The sequence below is a fragment of the Serinus canaria genome, chromosome 1 (genome assembly GCF_022539315.1).
Source record: "Serinus canaria isolate serCan28SL12 chromosome 1, serCan2020, whole genome shotgun sequence".
NCBI classification, from domain to species: Eukaryota; Metazoa; Chordata; class Aves; order Passeriformes; family Fringillidae; genus Serinus; species Serinus canaria.
Window position 1 is genome coordinate 85339334 of NC_066313.1, and position 18922 is coordinate 85358255.

Sequence of the window (18922 nt, forward strand, 5' to 3'; positions counted from 1 at the left end):
TGTTTATGTTTTTGTCTTATATCAGAGAATCTAAGAAAACAAATAAAAGAAGATATGAAGATATTGCATCAAGCTAGAGAGTTAGATGCTGTATATACTGGTTTGATATTAATATATTTTTTCCTGACTGAATTGTAGATAAAAAAGAAAAATTTCCTATTAATATCATGTCTTAAACTTTGTCATTAAAATCACAGTGCCTGTTTTTCAGGTTCTGAAGGTAAACGACAATTACAGATATTCAGCTAATTGATTCTGATCTTTAACACCCTACAGAAACAGTAGCCACTGATAAATTTGTGGAAAAAATAACTCCTACTTCCTGCTTTAGTTTTATTGGAAGCCAAGAAAGACATGCTTTGCTATAGACGCATGTAGAATGGTGTGGTCTAAAGATTTTATGAGTTTGAGTTTTGGAATAATATCTTACTCATAAGTGGTGAAGTCATAAGTAAATCATGGGTGAGATTCATTCTTTCAGGAAATACAGAAACCTGGTGCTTAGCAGTACCTGATGGAATCAGATCGTAGTGCCTTTAGAAACAGGATTTTGCCAGTCACATGTTCAGTATTTACAACGCACACTGACACACACAAACATATATTATCAGTCCTATATTTATATACACATATATGAGAATATATGTATGAGCAATCATATATGCTTATACAGTGTGTAATTTTAACTGCCCAAATTAAAAGAATGTGTATCTATTAATTAACAGAAATCAGATTGTGCCTATCACATGTTTGAGAGGTAGGAACATATGCACAATGTACTATATATTTTTTATATATTGAATATATAATATACTAATATAATATACCTCTATTCTATATTAGGCATATACAGATGTATATATGAACCTACATATATGTATACAGTGTGCATTAACTATCCAAATTAACAGAGTTTTAATTAGTAATTCTGAACAATATGCTATATTTCATATATGTGGTGGAAGCACCTTTTCTGCACTTGGTAATGGCAAAATACATACGCTTATACCCACATACATACATAAACATTACTTTAATGTATATATAGAAACACTCATATGCATATACATGTATGCATATGTATGCATTTACACGTACGTTAATAGATGTACATGACACATATAAAGTCCCTAAATTGCGTTTAGATGCATATATTTAAAGACTCTATATGTATCCACAGGCGTATCCATAACAGAGTGTGTTAACACTTTAGATTAGTTGGTGTGACTATATATGTAAGTATTTTTATGACTGCTTATATATCTCTCTTAGAGCAACCTGCAGTTAGAGGAACACCCCCGGCTCTGCCTACACCTGCTCAGCCCCGTTCATCTCCGCAGGTGCCGGGGGGCAGGAGCTGGTGCCGGGGTCCCCGCTCACGCCGCAGCGCCTGGCGGCGGCTGGGACCCGGGGCACAGGGGCAGGGTCCCGCCCGGGCGCTGCCCCGCCGGCGGCCGGCCGGACCCGGGGGCGGCGGGGGCGGCGGGGGCGACTGCGGCGGGGCCGCCCCACGGCTTGGCCCCGCGGGGGCGGCCCCGGGGGCGGCCCGGGGGAAGCGGAGCGCCGCGGGCAGCTGGAGGCGCCGGCCGGGACTCGCCCAGTCACCGGGGAGGAGGCGGGGCCGCGGCGGCGGCAGGTGCCCGCGGCGCGGGGATGGTGGCGGCGGCCGGCTCGGGGCTGTAGGGCAGCGCAGCGGGGACGCCATGGGCGGCCGTGGCTCCCCGCGCCCCGCCGCGCCTCTGCTGCCGGTGCCCGCGCTGCTGCCCGTGCTGGCGGCGCTGGCGGCCGGCGCGGCGGAGGCGCGGGCCACCTCGGAGGGGCAGCTGCCCGGCGCCGCGGCGATGGGCACCGGCACCCCTCCGAGCCCCAGCGGCACCGCTTTCGAGGAGACGCGGCTCCACGTATTCACCCTGGACTACCCCCACGTGCAAATCCCCTTCGAGATCACCCTCTGGATCCTGCTGGCCTCCCTCGCCAAGATCGGTGAGCGGGGCCGTGGGCGACCCTCCCTCCGTGCCGGTACCTGGCCGGGCCGCCGGTGCCGGGGCCGGCGCGCAGAGCCGCGCTGGGGCGGTCCGTGCCCGGCGCGGGGGGCGCGGGGCGGACGGAGAGGGCCGATGCTCCTCCGCGGAGCGGGATGCCCGGGTGGGATTTGGCTGGAAGAAGTCGGGGTCCTCTCAGTTAGGAAAGGTGCGGAGGAGAAAAGAGACGGGTAAACCCCGGGCTGCGAGGACCGTAAATCCCGGAGTTCACCCGGTGCATGACTGACTTTCTCTTGATCCCTCTGCTGTCATTTGAGCACAGTCTTCTTTTTCTTAAAATAACGCTGGGTATAATGGCAGTCTCAAAGCAGAAAAACGGATCGATGAAAAGCAAATATTTATGAGGGTAGAGTATGCCTCCTCCTTACTCTGCTTTTCCACCATACACTTACGTCCCGAGAAAAATATAAAAGACAGCACTGTAAGAGTAGAGAAGGCCACCTCTTCCCTCATGTGGAAAACATTTGCATTGCATAGTTTCGCTGAGTTTTGTGCAGCTTATATACCATGTTTTTAGTTAGCTTCTATGTCCCAAACAGAGAAAGGAGTAAAGACTGTCAGGTGATGGTATGCTAGACAGCTATTTAAAATCCGGTAAGTCTCTATGAATTGTGAACTTTGTATCTTCTTACCTAGAAGATAATGTAAGGAATAAAGTTCTGGGAGCAAAATAAGTAAGTTTACCCACACTACAGTTTCATTCAGAACTCTGACTTTGCAGCACAGATTATCATTAAAAACACCATCATGTTCATTCTGATAAAACGTTTTTATCAAAGTTAAAACTTTTAACCTCTCTGCTTGTGACATTTAAATCGACTGTGTCACAATTTGATTAGTGATCAGGTAATTAGGATTCTGAAAAAACAAAAATTTGTACTCACCTCCTGCCATCTCTAACATTGTAGCTGGGGGCCTTATCCTTGACTCAAGTAACCTGGTCTGCTACCATTACTTCCTGCAGAAATAATGTGTTGCAGCCATTAGGCAGGCATGCATCCTGATGCATGTCTTAAGCATTAAAGGTGCATGCTTGGTCTTAAGTATGCGTTTAGGTGTTGGCAGAATCAGAACAGAGTTCAAATATGATGCACTCAAATATATTGTAAACTTTAATAACCAGGAAATAGGGAGTTTGCTAGAGAATCTAGCCTGTTGAGTACTGGAAATTGCTTTGGCTTCCAAGTTTAGATGAAGTGAAAACTCTTGTATAAGCTAAAACTATTGAAAAAATTTCTGTTTTATTAAAGGTTTTTATTAAAAGGGAAGCCATTTCAAACATGTAAATACACATACAGACACAATAATATATAATTTCTCTAAAGCTCTACATTCTGACTGTAATGACTGCATAGGCATCTAAAAAGCTACATTAAAAAAAAAAAAGTTGCCTGACTACTTTAATTTTCCAGTCTGATTCTGGTAAGTAAGCAAGCAAACAGCACAGGTGAAGAGAAACACATATTATTTTAAAATCCTTTCAGTTACACCACGTGAAAGCAAGTGTGGCTAATCTAGGGCATGCTGTTGTCAGTGCGTGTGCGCAGAGCAATGAGGGCCAGATCCAGGAGTGGCCCTAGGTGTGGCAGTGCTCAGCTTCACCACACCTCTCTGCAGGCGCCCTGACTCCAGGACTGGAATTAGGAACATCCAGTTCTTACTCCTGGAGCTCTGTCTGTGCTTCCTTATCCAGTGAGTGCATCAGGTAAACCTTCCCAGGTCAAGCTCCCATCGCTCCTAAGTCACATTCCACACCAAATTTTCACTGGTTTATGCCTTCTTTTCTATTGAAGGTAGCTCAGATAGGCAGTTTTGAACCACCAAGATATCTAAATGATGCTCTGCCATGTCTTACTTGTTACTAAGAATGAGCCATGTGTCTGGATTCAAAAGGATGGTGATGGGTTTCCCAGCCTATCTCACTGCCCGTGGCTCTTAGAGGGGCCCTCTGAGAGGGGAGGCTCTCTGAAGCATTCCTCTCCTCATCATTTCCTGCTGGGCAGCACGGGCATCTTGCCCCTGCCATGCCAGGCGGCACAAAATCCACCTCGAGACTCCCGCACTGCCCAGGAAACTTCGGTGCTTAATCTGGCATCACAAATTCCTTTCTGGGGCTAGGCACTGAATGCTTACACTTGGCACTGCCGAGTATCAAACCTTTATGAACAGATCCCTAAGGTCTTTTCAGCTGTGAGGAGCTCAGAAGATAGGGTCCTGTGTAACAGCAGCTCTCTCAGTGTGTGAAAGATCCCAAAGAATACTCAACTGCAGCACCTGGTTATGAATCTTTTAACAAGTATGTTTTTGCAGAAGTGAAGTTTCACCAGAGCTGAAATGTTCCAGAATTTGCTAATTTTTCTAGGGAATTTACCTGAAAGGTTTGTCTGATCCCACTGTGATATGTCACTGTAAGCTTGGTTTAAAGGGAGCAAAGAAGGCAGCATAAGAAAGGGAAGCCTGAAGTTGTCAAGCAGAACTTGAACGTTTTGACAAGGTACATTTTCACAAGGATGTTAGGAACATGGTGCTTTTTATTCCAATATAGGACACGAGCACAATTTGAAATCTAATAAATTGCCTTGAATGGAATTATTTTATGACTACCTTCACTTATTTCTTGTTTTGTGTGTTGATACCAGAGGTGTTTTACTCACATGCTGATGGACTCCATGAGTGGGACCATTGCACTGGAATTTGCTGGAGTCTCTAAGCAGTGAGACTAGTCTACCTGATCCCCAGTTTTGCTTAATTTTTATGCTACTAAACCTACAAAATATTTTGTAACCGATCCACATTCCCATTATTTCTATGCTTAATCACAAATGCATAGTGAGAAGTGTTTCTTCTGGCATTTGAGCTGATACCCTTCCAAACTTGCTCTCCTGAAATAAGGTTTATGCTGTTCAGAGGTACTTCTCTCAGTGGCATTTCCAGCATCAGAAAGCACTGGAATTCACCCCCAAAAGAGAAGGAAACTGAGACTCTAAGGACTTTTATCTTGAAACATACTGAACTTGACTTTAGATAAGTATCCTACTGTCATTTTTGCCATGATATATGCAGCATGCTTACTCAATAAACATCTTCCATGCTGTTGAAGCTGAGTCACTGCATAACCTGAAGCCCAAGGACAGGGTCAGAGGAGAAGAAAGGAGCTGCAGTCTTGCATTCAGCATGAAAGTCTCAGTATTCCTGTACTGCAGGGGATCTGTTCCCAGGGTGATCCTCTCCCTGTGGCTGTGGATCCATCAGAGCAGGGAAGATGTCCCTCATTGGGCAGGGAATCTCCTACTGACTTGACATGCACTGGACACTAAATCCTAGCTCTCTGCCTTCAAATCAGGAACTAGAGCCTGTCCCTAATCACCCTTGAATACTTTTCATGTAGGCAGAAAGTCTTCCAGGAGTTTTGATGCTGTTTATGTTAATAAAAAGCATATTTAACTTAGTGGGAGGCTTGCTGTTATCTTTAAGAATGAGGTGAAAACCCAAATCTCTGAGAGGCCATGAACTTTCCAGAGTGATTTGTAAGGAAGGAAAGAAAAGATTTTAATTTTTTTTATTCACAGTAGACATTTCACTGCCATTGTATTACAACTGGTTGGTATTTTTTTTTGTTTTTGTCAAAAGCTGCATTTACAAAATTTCCCTTTTGTTGAATTTTTATTGAGGAAATGATTTAAAATTTACTTTTGAAGGGTTTAAAAAAAACTTTTGGCAAAACCTACTTACTCAGGGGAAACTTCCTGACCATTGTATTGGAATTGTATTTCTGCCACTGCAAGATGAATTATAAAATGTTTATATGTAAGCGGCTGAAAGGTGAAGAGTCAAGTCTCCAACTGCAAATTCCTGATTTTTCCAGGATCATTGGCTGTTCTGCCAATACAGGACATTAGTGATTCTGGTTTTTGAAGAATGGCAATGAGTTTGGCAGTCCTTCTAATGAGTCACATAGGCTGTGTTTCTAATTATTTAAAGCATTTTGTGTTCATTCAAAAAGGAAAAAAAAATGCTTGCTTGAGCTGCTTGCTTTTAATAATAGTTACAGAATATAAAGGAAAAAGTCCATAGATTAAAACAACTTTCCTCATGCTCCTTCTTAACCATGTGTTTTTCCAAATTATAAGTTCAGGCTTTCTTTAACTTGAAAAAAATTCCATGGTGAAAGGAGAGTTAACAAAATAGGTGTTACAAGATACATAACCCTGAAACTGGGAAACTGGATGTAAACTATACCAAGATTGCAGAAATTTAACTGTTTAGACTACAGGTGTGATTTTTTCTGAAATAGTTTGACTGAAATAGACGCCCGTTATTACCACACCCAGTGTTTCCGTGCAGCTCTCATTTAAAATAATTTAAATGCTTTTTAGCTAGGCAGGGATTGTGGGATCTTGTGGGTGTGGATCAATTTCTATATAATTATGGGGGCCAAATATAGATAAGGAGGAGTCTGGAAAAGATTGGCATCGCTGGGACCTGGAATGTGACCTTGGAGCATAAGGTTGATCATTCCATTAGGTTGGCCAGAGTAGGTTCCTTCAAAGCTTTTCCCATTCCTAACCAGAATTATCCTTAAAACAGCCAACTTCTATAAGTAACTGGAATCTTTAAATCAAAACTGCATGAGAGTTTTAGAAGGCTAAGTAACATTCAACCACTATGTCCTCATTCAGAAACTTTTGAAATTAATTTCTTCAGTGCTTTGCACAAATTTTTATGAGAGAATCCTGGCACTACTACAATTCATATGATACAGAAAAATAAACATAATAATACAGGCCACAACTTATGGAAAATATGTTGGTTTTTGTGAAATTAATTTGGAGGCTCTACTAAAAATAATAATAGTATTTGTAAATGCTTCATTCTGGTTGTGGGGGAAGTGATCATGGGTGACTGGGTGGAAGTCACATGGGCTAGTTCCCCTCACTAGCTTTGACACTCTAAAAGTAAAAATGAAATTAAAGTACTCTTTAAACTCCTTTGTGAAACTGTCCAGAGAGGAAGCAGTGGTTAGTATGCTTTTTTTTTTCTCTATCTAGATTTACCCCAGAGGAGTGTTTGGATTGTTTTTCTGGAAGATTCCACATTTAAAAAAACCCTCACAGTTTCACAGAGAGTACCCTTGCACACAGCTGATAAGTGGAATGTCTAGCTATCAATGTCCACCAATTCAATTGAATTAACTATGCTAGCCAACACATTTGCCTCGACCCATTGTGGATGTCCAGTTCAGTCTTTGCAATTAAAATGAAATTGCCCTGCAATCACTGTTTGTTTAGCATAGAAATGACAATGACAGAATCCAGAATAATCTTATGGATTCTGTGCAAGTAACCATTTCCCTTTCTTGTGTTTGAATTTCCTTTGAAGGCTTTCATCTCTATCACAAGTTGCCCTCAATAGTACCTGAAAGCTGTCTCCTTATCCTGGTTGGATTGCTTCTTGGTGGGATTATTTTTGGAGCAGAGGAGAAGTCCCCACCTGTAATGAACAGTGATGTGTTTTTCTTGTATCTGTTACCACCCATTGTACTTGACGCTGGATATTTCATGCCAACTCGTCTGTTCTTTGAGAACTTTGGTACCATATTCTGGTATGCTGTGGTGGGCACGCTCTGGAATGCCATCGGCATTGGAATTTCCCTGTATGGAATTTGCCAGATCAGTGCATTTGGTTTGACTGACATCACTTTGCTGCAGAATTTGCTCTTTGGCAGCCTCATTTCAGCTGTGGATCCTGTGGCGGTGCTGGCCGTCTTTGAAAATATCCACGTCAATGAGCAGCTTTATATCCTGGTGTTTGGAGAGTCTTTGCTGAATGATGCTATAACTGTGGTAAGTTACCTGATAAGTGATTACTCGATAAAAATGATGAATGATTGTTTACATGCCACTCTGTTGTATCTGGTTATTACAATTTGCTACTAGATGGAAGTCAAGAAGTGCTAGTGTGTCCAATTCTTTAGACTTTAGATTTAGAAATCATAGCAGTCTTACTACTTGAGAGTAATGGTAGCATATTTAGTGTAGGGATTTTACTACTGATCACTCCAGTTTCGGTATCTTTGCAATTCTATTACTTCTGTAATCTGAAACTAGATTTTCCTCACCTGCAGAAATGCTGTTGGACAGGAAGGGCAAAGGGCCAGGGGTGTCACAGTGTGTTAATGGGGAGGATGGCAAATCATGGAGATGGCACAGGACCTTGCTGAGGTTAACTTCTTGCATATGCCCATCCACTTGGAACTGCCCTGAAACCACCAATACATGTATCCCAGGCTACAGATGAGATAAGACAGCCACCTGGAGGCAGTAATTTCTAATCATTAACTAGCTGAATTGGGGTTGTGGTGCTGACCTGAGGACAGCAATCTGCAAATTCCATTATCCCCCCTCAGTGTCCCTCATTTGTACCTGATGACACTGAGTCATTGCTCCCATTTATCCATGCCTTGAAATCCTGCCCATGCCAACCATGTCCTAGCATGCTTTCTGACACATAGAAGCATAGTTTTCATTTGCTGGAAGGATCAGAAAGATTAATGAATTGGGTCTGCACTTTCCTGTTTCTGTCCCTGGCTTCTTATTCTAGTCCCATTCTATGCAAAATTGTCCTGTTTTCCCCTTCTCTTGGACTTTGCCTTACCTATTTTTTCCTTGTCATGGGCTTTCCCTCACCGGCTTAACACATGTATATGTCATAATTTATTTTGAGCCTTGGTATTGATAAATTCTTGTGTGTCTGTGGGAACACTGTATTATTTCTTCACTTAGACTGCATGCTTTACCTGAATCTGTTGCTATCCAGTCAGCTGAATCACATCTCCTCTTATAGGCTTGCCTTAAAACCTAGTTTTTCTCATTATCTTACAGTTGGAGATGCCTACCAGTGCTAAACTGGTACTTTAAGCCAGTCCTGTAAATAAATGGGTGTAGATACTGAGTTTCAAAAGGCTTAGCAGTTCAGCCATGGCTGGGTCTGTGTCTTGTCCCTCTAATGGCCCCTTGTGCAATGAATGTGTATTCATACAATTTTTTTGGGGGGGAAAGGATCTGCTTATTTGAAACTTGTTGTTTAGTGGGTTTTTCCAAACAAAATCACTTTTTTCAATGAAAGCCAGCCACTTGAGGCAGCAGTTAATACAGCATGATTTGCTAGGAAAACTCTGCATCCTGATCACTGGCATATTCATATGTGCTACTTCCCAAAGGCAAATTTCTCTAAACCACCATTTTTATAGGGGCTGGCATGGCAGTTTAATGTGTAACTTTTCTGTAGACACCATTATGGTCTTCTCTGGAGGTTTCCCTATGGCCTGCCTCCCAGATGCCCTAACAGAGGGAAGAATAACCTGAGGAGTCTGTAGGGACAGTCCAGTAATGCACTTATGGCCTTACATATATTTATGAAGGAGTGAAAGGAATGTAGAGTACCTTTGGTCTTACTTCCTATCGCTTAAAGGTAGCACTTGGACAGAGATCAAGTTGTTTCCACATGCACAGAATTGGTCTGCTAATGGTTCCTTGTTCTGTTTTTGCACACCTGCAATCATGTGATTATACCTAAAATGTGACCCGGGCTGTCACACAGATTCCTGGGGCTGTCCTTAGAGGACCTTACCTTCCCTGCCCACAGCAGATGCTGCTGGAGCAGCCCTTGCCAGGCTACTCAGCCCTGGGCTTGGAGGAGGTGGTGCTTTGTACTCTCCCTTCCTCTGTCCCTGTTTTATGGGGAGCTGACAAGACCAGCGTCCAGCAGAGCTCAGAACCTTTCAGCTTTCATCTCTGGAGCCCTTGAGTCCCAGCTGCCCTGGCAGGGGCCTGCAGTGGGATGTGGGGATGAAGTAGGAAGGGAGTTGAATGCAGGTTGGCCATCCATGGAAGCTGCCTAATTCCTATGACCACTGCAATATCAAAAAACCAGGGGCTATGCAGATAGGCAGTGGAAAACACAGGGGCTTTATTAAATGTGCTTTTACTAGAAGAGCAGTGTCATCTATGCTTTCCTTTCCAGAGAACATGCTCCCACACCTTCATTTTGTATACAAAGAAAGGTGTGTTTTCTCAGGAGTATTTCTGCTGCATTTTTCAGGTTGTCTTCCATGCATAATATTTTTTGCAATATATCTGTGCTTTTGAATGCTCTTTTTCCCCCACTGGTGGAATTTTGGAACTTGAATTTGACAGAGGACATTGTTTGACAATTGGGTTCTTGATCAGAGTTAGTGCTTTACCAAGAAACTGAGTCAGACATAACGAGCAAGGTGATAATAAATGATAAGATCACAGCTGAGTGTTAGCAGTTCAAACTCCAGTTCTGGGTTTAAAATCAGAAAGAAGGAGCCAGTGTCATTATAGTAATATTATTCCCATGTTAGAAAACATTACAGCAGTACTTTGTACTCTGCATCTGCTGACAGCATTATTTCAGAGTGCTCCAAAGTAATTTTAGAATTAAAAACTTAATAACTCAAAACAGATGAAAATAAGCAATTAGTGTTTCAGAGATACTCTGAGACAAGATTAAAAAGTGATCAGTGACTAATATTGCTTGGTGTGACCTTCAGTGAGTTCAGATGAAGGCTATTAAGTAAATGAAAATCTTGAACTTCAAAAAATCCCTGTTATCACATGAGATGCATTAAAAATATGACCAGAGTTGGTGTTTGATGCACCTGGAAGTGTAGAGAAAGATCAGTAAAACTGAACTGCTGTAGAGTAAAGGGAAGTGAACCTGATTTTGATCTCATTTGCAACAGTGTAAATCAAACCAATAGGAATGAGGTTAAAATCCTGTTAATGACATTTCATAGTTGTAGCTGCTGCTTTAACCATGGCTGAGGTACAAAGGAGAAAATGGCTTTTCTACTTTCAAATAATTTATGGCATTAGACTTGACATTCATGAGGATGTCTCCATGTGGAGCAGCAGGCTTCATTCTGTTTGCAGGGTGAATACTTTGCTGGGAAGTGACATTATGGAAAGGCATGGATAGATCAGAATTCTCTGCTTCTTTACAGGAACCTTGTAAAGAACCTTTAGAAACTAGCCTTGTATATATTTATATAGTTACTTTTTAAAATCTAAAACATACTATTTAAAATGCCAATTAAAAAAAATAATCAGCTTCCCTAATATGTACCTAGAGAGTATTCTGCCAGATCAAATTCTGTAGGTGTCTTAGAGAAACACACAACTCTGAGATCATCCCAAGTTTCAACAAGTGACCCAGGGGAACTCTTTGCACAAAACACAAGTTAACAGTATTCTTCAGACTCTGATTAATGGAGTCCTGGGAGTCTGTGGAATGATAGTAATGTGTAAAGTGACCAGCAAAGGCACTCCTACTGTCAGTAGGTTTATTTCTGGTATACTTCTCTCCATGCAAATCCATAAAGTCTACAAATCAAAACAGGTGGAAAAACTGTGGAGCCTATGAATTGCTTTCCTGTCCTGCACAGTACATGGTAACAAGGAATGGGGAAAAAAGGCTGGGAGTCTGCCTCAGAGCAGCAAGGGGTTTGTGCAGATGAAAAAGGACACTTCTCCCAAGGATGCTCATCCTGAGAGCATCGTTGTTATCTAATAAATAGTTCATGATCTTGCTCTTATTGTATTTGCTGCTTTGTAATGAAAATTATTGGTGACCATTCTAGGTTTGATTTAACCTTCTACTTTCATGCTTGCTCTGGAATATATTTTCTCTTTTCTGTTTCATTTCTTTACTTTCACTTAGCCCAAAGGAGCCATAATAAGCCATGCCTTCACATTAAACTTTCAGTTCTGTAAAATTTACCCAGTTTTGACTAAGAAGGGCTGAACAGCTTATTTTCTGTCCTGTGAGAGAGAACAAGACTGCAAACATGAAAAATCCTTCCACAGCCACTACTCAAACACCTACTTTGTTGGCACAATGCAAGTACTGATAAAACATTGTGATCTCAAATAGCATTCCTGATAGAGAAACCTGTTTGGTGCACTAAGAAGTCTAGAAAGAAAGCAGAGATTTAACTCCTGCAAGCTGTCTAAGATGACTGCTCTTCACTGGCTTAGTCTGTGAACCCACTGTGGTAGGAGCAGGTGCCTGTGACCAAACTTAGCTCTGAACAAGAGGATGGTGTAGCCACCCTGGCACCGCAGGGCTGGGAGCAAACATGCAACACCAGAGAATGGTTAAATCTCCCAAGTGGATCTGCAGATGGGGCAACCCTCTAAAGTTTTTTTAAGATTAACTGATTCCATTGATTTCTCTTTTGGAGAAACTAAAACACTGGATTAGAGAAATGTGGTCTTTAGATTGTTCTGTTTCCTGTATAAAACAAAAGGGTCTTTGGCTAAGAAAATGTGATCATCCCATTGACCTGGTTTGTTTTGGAGGATGGTTGTAAATGCTTTGAAAAATAAACTGGGCAAACACATGGGAACAGGTATTTTAATGGCAACGAAATCCAAATCTCTATAAATACTCAATATTTTGAACAGTCTTTAAACCACTGGATTCCTAATGGTCAAGAATTTTGAGAAAGAGCATTTGGCTTAATGAATGTTTCTTTTACTCCTTGAGGTGGTCACTGTCCATCCCCAGCTGCCTCTACAACCCCTCCTACCCCAGCAATTTAGATGAATCTGTGGTCTAGTTCAGTACTCTACCTCTCAGTGTCATGTAGATCAAACAGATTTGAAAATAACCTGATTTTTCACTGGTTATGAAACTGGGTTTTTTTCTCCTTCTGTTTTATTTCTTTTAGTCTGGGGAAAATCTAAAATGTACATTAGGAGCTCTGTAAATAAATAATTTTAAAGAATAATTAGATAGAATTATGCTCCTGGCCTCCAGAGTGGCATGGGTGAAGAAATCTGTCCTATTTGCAAAAATGGGAGTAATTATATTTATCTGTCTTTTGTATCTCCCTGGTATATATGGATGACAAATAATATGCCAGATATAAATAACAGCGTATCTAAAAAACAAGGTAGATAGAGAAATTCAAGGTAGATAGAGAAATTCAATGTAGATAGAGAAATTCAAAGTTCAGCATTTAAGCAGAGGAACATAATGGCATGAAGGGAAATTAAGAATAGTTCAAAAAGATAATGTGCTTTCTTTTTCCTCATAGGTCCTGTACAATTTGTTCAAGTCTTTCTGCCAGATGCGCACAATTAAGGTTATTGACATATTCGCTGGGATTGCTAACTTCTTTATAGTGGGGATCGGTGGAGTATTGATTGGAATCCTTTTGGGATTTGTAGCAGCCTTTACCACCCGTTTCACCCATAAAATCCGAGTGATTGAGCCACTCTTTGTCTTCCTGTACAGTTACTTGTCATACATAACAGCCGAAATGTTTCATCTCTCGGGCATCATGGCGTAAGTACCACAAACTTCAGTAATCGTAGCATCCAAGTAAGAATGCCAAAGGGAATTGGAGAGGATCAGCTTTTGCAAACCCTGCCATGTGGCATTGCTCCACAGTGCATGGCACAGTTGCTGGCTTGAGGATTTCCGGCCTCTTCCCTCCCGCTTCCGCCCCGTCTTCTCAGCTTGCCACCACACCAGCTGTGTCACTAAAACTGCTCATGGCACCACATCATGGGCTGTATCTTTGAAATGTTCCAAGTTAAAAATATTCACTTGTATTTTCAGTGGGCTTATTTTTAACCCAGGTCACTTTGGTGACCTGTGTCCTCATGTGACCCTTCAACTATTCATAAGGGCATGGGTGAGGAGTGGCCCGCGGTGATGTAGGGGCAATGGTGGCAGGGAGGGAGTTGGCAGAGGTAGCAGGGAACTTCAGGAGCTGCCTTCACTTTCACAGATGCCAATATATTGTGAAACTGTGTTCAACAGTTAGTCATGTGAGCAGCCAGTAAATACCATTCAACGAAGACAATGTATACATTAAGGCAAACTTCTGCTGGATTACAGGCACAGTAAGGAGTGGGTGAATGTAAAATTTGCAGTCCAGTGGTAATATAATCCTGTAGTTTAGTATCTTGATACATGTGCCTGTGTGTTACAATGTTCTCTGTATACATCATTATGTATAAAATAATATTTTTCTTCCCACTTCCAACAGATTCAAATATTTTCACTACTCATTTTTCACTCCTCGTCTTCAGTAAAAAAAGAGCACAGCCTCTCTCTTCACTCTGTTTATACTGAAAGAACTTCAACATTTAAAAGAGCCTTAATGACATTTGATATAATTAAATATTTTGCTCTGGTTCCAAGTAATATTTTTAAAGTCAACTTTCTTTAATAATTTTTTTATTGTTCTAGTGGCAAATATGAGTCAGGCATGAGGAGCAGAGCTTTTTGTGTAAGCTCAGATGTTACTGCTGAGTGTCACTAATACTCGATAATACCTCACCTGATTATTATCTTTTAGGCAAGTGAAGATAGGTTTACTGTCATAGTCATGCCAGTATAAGGTTTTCTGGGGATGGGAAGCAATTTGCAGGGAAACTTATGGGTGATGATTTCAGTAGTATAAAAATAGGAATATGCCATGAAATAACAAGGGTTAGAACTTTAATGTAAGTAAAGAGCTAAAGATTACATGGGTTTCTTTCTCTGATATGAGCCTAAATAAAGCAACATATTGCATCCACTTTGACCGAGTTCATAAATGCGCCATCTCTTTCCATAGCTTCTATTCATAGCGGTTGTGTGGTTTCTAGTTTCCTCCACCTCTAAAGCCAAATGTCCTTGACATCCTATGATCAAATGCTTAAAGGGTTTCTAAACCAAAAACATGTGGCTAAACTGTACATGGAAAAAATTGAGGCAGTGTTTATGAAAATACTGATTTGGACCTGCTGCATCCAGGACACGATGGATGGGGCACGGTGGGTCTGCTGGACCCACCACATACCAGTGCCTGCCACCAGCACACCAGTGCTTCCCACAGCACTAAGAATATGTTCATTTTCATTTGTGCAGTGGCCCCTGAATGGGTGCAGAACAGAAGAGGAAACACAAAGTATTTTCACCCTCAAACAGCACAGTAGAAAATGAGTTATCTTTAAAATGTTCTGTCTGTTTTTGTCTCTAAACATACTTTGTAATAGCTGACAGAACTGTGTACAGCAGTAACACCCCAGCTGAGACAAAAGGGCTTCTCTGCCATGAAGGGTCTCAGCTGCTGTAAGCCATAAAGCTTGTCTCCTCCCAGCAGTGCTGCTGACAGCCTTGGAGCTCCTGCAATCTCTGCATCCCCTTGGAGTAAATCTGCCCTGTTCTTGTCACATTTCTTTGGCCTTTGAACTACAGAAAGTAATTTGCTCTGTGTCACAGTGCAAAAACACACACCAGTGTTAAACAGAGTTCCCTGTCGCTTTTTGCAGCGACTGCCTCATGTAAGGATTGCTTGGGTCTGATTTAAAAGTCAGCCCTCCTTTGAGCAGGTGGTTGGAACAAATGACCTTGGAATGTCCCTTACAACTGAGACATTGTTTATGTATTATTTGCTTCTTTGGTCATTTACAGTTCAGCCTATGAAGGATAACTGCCTGGTCTCCCCTTTTTCACCAATATCCACATGAGCCTGTTAAACTACTGATTCCCACTTCTTTCATAACCAGGTTTATAAAGATACTCAGTGAGACCTTGTGGTTACATGCTGTACCATACTTTAGGGGAAGGACATGAGCAGGAACGTACAGTGTTACCAAATAAATAAGATACTTGGATTGCCTCATTCCTGGGCAAGTAGGAATTCACTGGCAGAGGAATAGAAGGGAATGAAAGGCACTTGTCCCTTTTCTGATAAGTTTGTGTACTCATTCTGAGGATAAACGATTCTTGAAATGTCCGTGTGTAACCCCTGCACCAGGTTACCTGGCTGCAACAGTGAAGGGACTGAACCATGTCCCTGGGAGCTGCAGGGAGAAAATCTCTTCAGGAGGAGAGGAAAGAGTTTCTCCTGTAACTAGAGCTGGGCATGAATGAGGATCACAGCTGTAAAACATACAGATCTGCTTCTGAACTTTGTTCACTTGCTTCCATGCTGCATTTTCTGCTTACTGATTTCTTATAGAGGCTGTGAAGCAGCAGAACTTTTAATATAGGTTTTTTTTTCTTTTCTTTTCTTTACTTTACTTTTTTTTTTTTTTTTTTTTTTTGCAACAATGAATTAGCAGGCTGAAAGGAGCAAACATTGAAACTACTGTAAATTTAGTAGGTCAAGGAAACTTGAGGATTGAACCCAGTGGCCTAGTTTATTGCAGTCCTGACAGAAACTGTACTGTTTATACAGTGAGACTTTTATTCTTCAGAAGTACAGAATGTTGCAGGTTAATTGCCATGAAGTGCCTTCCTTCCCCTTCTGGAGCAAGGCAACCACTCAGGTCACAGAATTGGAATCCAGAATTAATGTATGTGGGTAAAAAATGTAAAATAAAACACATCTAAGCTTTGGCTTTGATTATTGTGACAGTAAAAATTTAGTTTATGAAGAAATTATTATAATAATGTATATAAAATCTTGCATAAAGACATTGATTTTATATTAAATTTTAACACTATATCCCCACACAATTTTCAACTGGAGTAGACTTCAACACTTTTTTCTCATATAAATAAATACTCTAAATAGATACTTGATTCCAAGTAAGCAGTGATTAGGTGTGGGATATTACTTATCTGAAGAGTAACAAATCATGTGCAGCTCTATTCCTTGTAGCATTGAACCGACTCCTCAGTTGCTTGACACTAATTGAATGAATGCAAGATGTGACTGAAAATAAGAGTGTTGTCCCTTTAAATTCTACTGGGTAAGCATGGTAGGTGTTTTAAGTTACAGCTTGCAAGGATTCTGATTAATCTGGTGACAGATTCTTATCAGACATCCATTTACAGTGTCTCCATTACCTCAGGTTCCAAAAACAAACCATGCCCAGAGAGCGATTCCCTGCTCCCCATGCTGCAGGGCTTTCCTAAATTACTATAATCATGAAAACGTTTTATTTTAAGAAGGTAATAAACAGTACTGTGTGTTTTGTTGTGCCTTTGATGCAGACCTGACAGTCCTAATGCTGCAGGGCACTAAGCTGCTGCTTTGGGACTCTAAATGCCTGTGGGCCCAGAAATGGCTGTTTTCCAGCCCACCCACTGCCTTCTTGCTCTTTTGCATTTGCTGCCCCTGCACTTGCCAGCTCCACTGAGTGCCATCGGCTGGAGTAGCCAGGCTGCACCAGACTGGTTACACTTGTGCAGATAAGCAGTGTACACACAGGAGAGCTGTCACAACCCAGGCATAGCCTGACATCTTTGTAGCTGTGGAAGTGCAGTGAAGAGCTGGTTTGCCACTGAGTAGGAGGCTTTTGGCAGGTCGAAGTGTTAAGTGGATTTGAGAAGATTTGTGCATGTACTTTTGTGGTTGATCATCAGAACAATGTACAAACTGAGGAACCTGGGAGTGTTTGAAGGCTTCTGGGCTTGAGTGCATGTCCTGACCAAGTTACTGCTTCTTGTCAGGACAAAATCTATGTGTGTGCCAGGTCCTCTCCCACTTTCTTGCTCAGGCACATGATGTGGGATCTGCTGTAAGTCCCCTGTCTGAGCAAGTGTAAGATCAGAACAAGAAGGAAAGCTGTGAAAGCATCAGTTTGTCAGTACTGGCACCTCTGTTATCCTAACCATGTGCTCAATCTAGAAATGTTACCTTAACTACATTATATCTTCCACAGTGGACCCTGTGTAGTCAGAATGAGCTCTGCTTCCCAGGCAGTATGCTACCACACAGGATATTTCAGGACTGTGGTGAAATCAGCTGACAGTGAGGGGAGGGCTGACAATTATATCAGTGCTAAATATAGATGGGGGTCTGGGATAGTCTTAGTGAGGCTTTCATCCTTCTTAGACTTGGACTTTGCTCAGGGATGGAGCTTTCCATGTCAAAAGGCATTTTATTTTGTGCTGACTAGATCCTTGTCCATCACCAAGTGTAGGTGGGCAGAAGTGCAGGGTGAAGGGCAGGGTAGGTGCACTGTTCTGCCTGTAGTTGTAAGCCACTATCTGCCCCATCAGACTGCATCTGTCCCCATATCACATCCTCTTCCTTGGGTTTTCTTCACTTTGATATATATTCAAGGTCTCTGCTGCTTGGAAGAGGTTAACAGAGTACACTGCGTCCTCTCCCAGTGTCCACATGTTCTCCCAGACTTGTCCTTCAGAATTATTGTTGCCCAGCCTCTTTGGGGATGTAGATGTGTTTCCATGTAAGAAAATGAAACTTCTGGAGAAAACTAATTTTAATCAATGTGTTCAGAGTCTGCCAGTGACTACAACCTGAGCTGCTGCTACAGACTCCCTCTTGCAAAATACAAAGTTCACTGTATGGAGGTCCTTTTGAAGTTACTGCTGCTTCTGGGATTCCTCCCATTTTGCAAAAAGTTTTTAAAATCCCTTACTTAGAAGAAAGAACCCAGGCATGTATTTTCAAAATGTCAGTGAGTTTTTTCTGAGCTCTGCCCCAGTCTGCCTTTGTGTTTACATTCACATTGAGAGATGTTGGGTTCAGAGTGGTTCAGAGATGAGGCTCTTGGCTTAGAGGAAGGACATGTTTAGCAGAAAAGTTTCTGCAGTGAAATCTCCACAAGACTTAGGAGATTTCAAGAGAAACTTTCAGAGATGCTAGCAAACCTACCCTCCGCTCCATGAGAGAGAGAAGTGTAGAGATTTCAGCATGAACAAATATCCCCTATGTTAGCAAATACTTATATCTGAAAACCTGGTGTAACTGGCATAAATAACCCTAGACAAGTTGGCTGTATTCAGAATGACATGTAAATGTACATACATCTTTCTTTGTTTAGATTTAGTGTGCTGAAACATTTTAGCACAAACTTTGATGGGTTTGACTGAGAACC

The 18922-nt window shown here is 41.8% G+C and overlaps 1 protein-coding gene across 1 annotated transcript in view; it reads left to right on the forward strand.

Annotated features, from left to right (window-relative positions):
- The first annotated feature begins 1666 nt into the window (after window positions 1-1666).
- The window catches only part of SLC9A2 (solute carrier family 9 member A2), a 34520-nt gene continuing 17264 nt past the window's right edge, over window positions 1667-18922 (forward strand). The window contains exons 1-3 of the mRNA XM_030235201.2: window positions 1667-1983; window positions 7422-7885; window positions 13168-13418. Of these exons, the coding sequence (XP_030091061.2) occupies window positions 1704-1983; window positions 7422-7885; window positions 13168-13418 (995 nt within the window). The 5' untranslated portion in view covers window positions 1667-1703. The remainder of the gene's footprint in view (window positions 1984-7421; window positions 7886-13167; window positions 13419-18922) is intronic.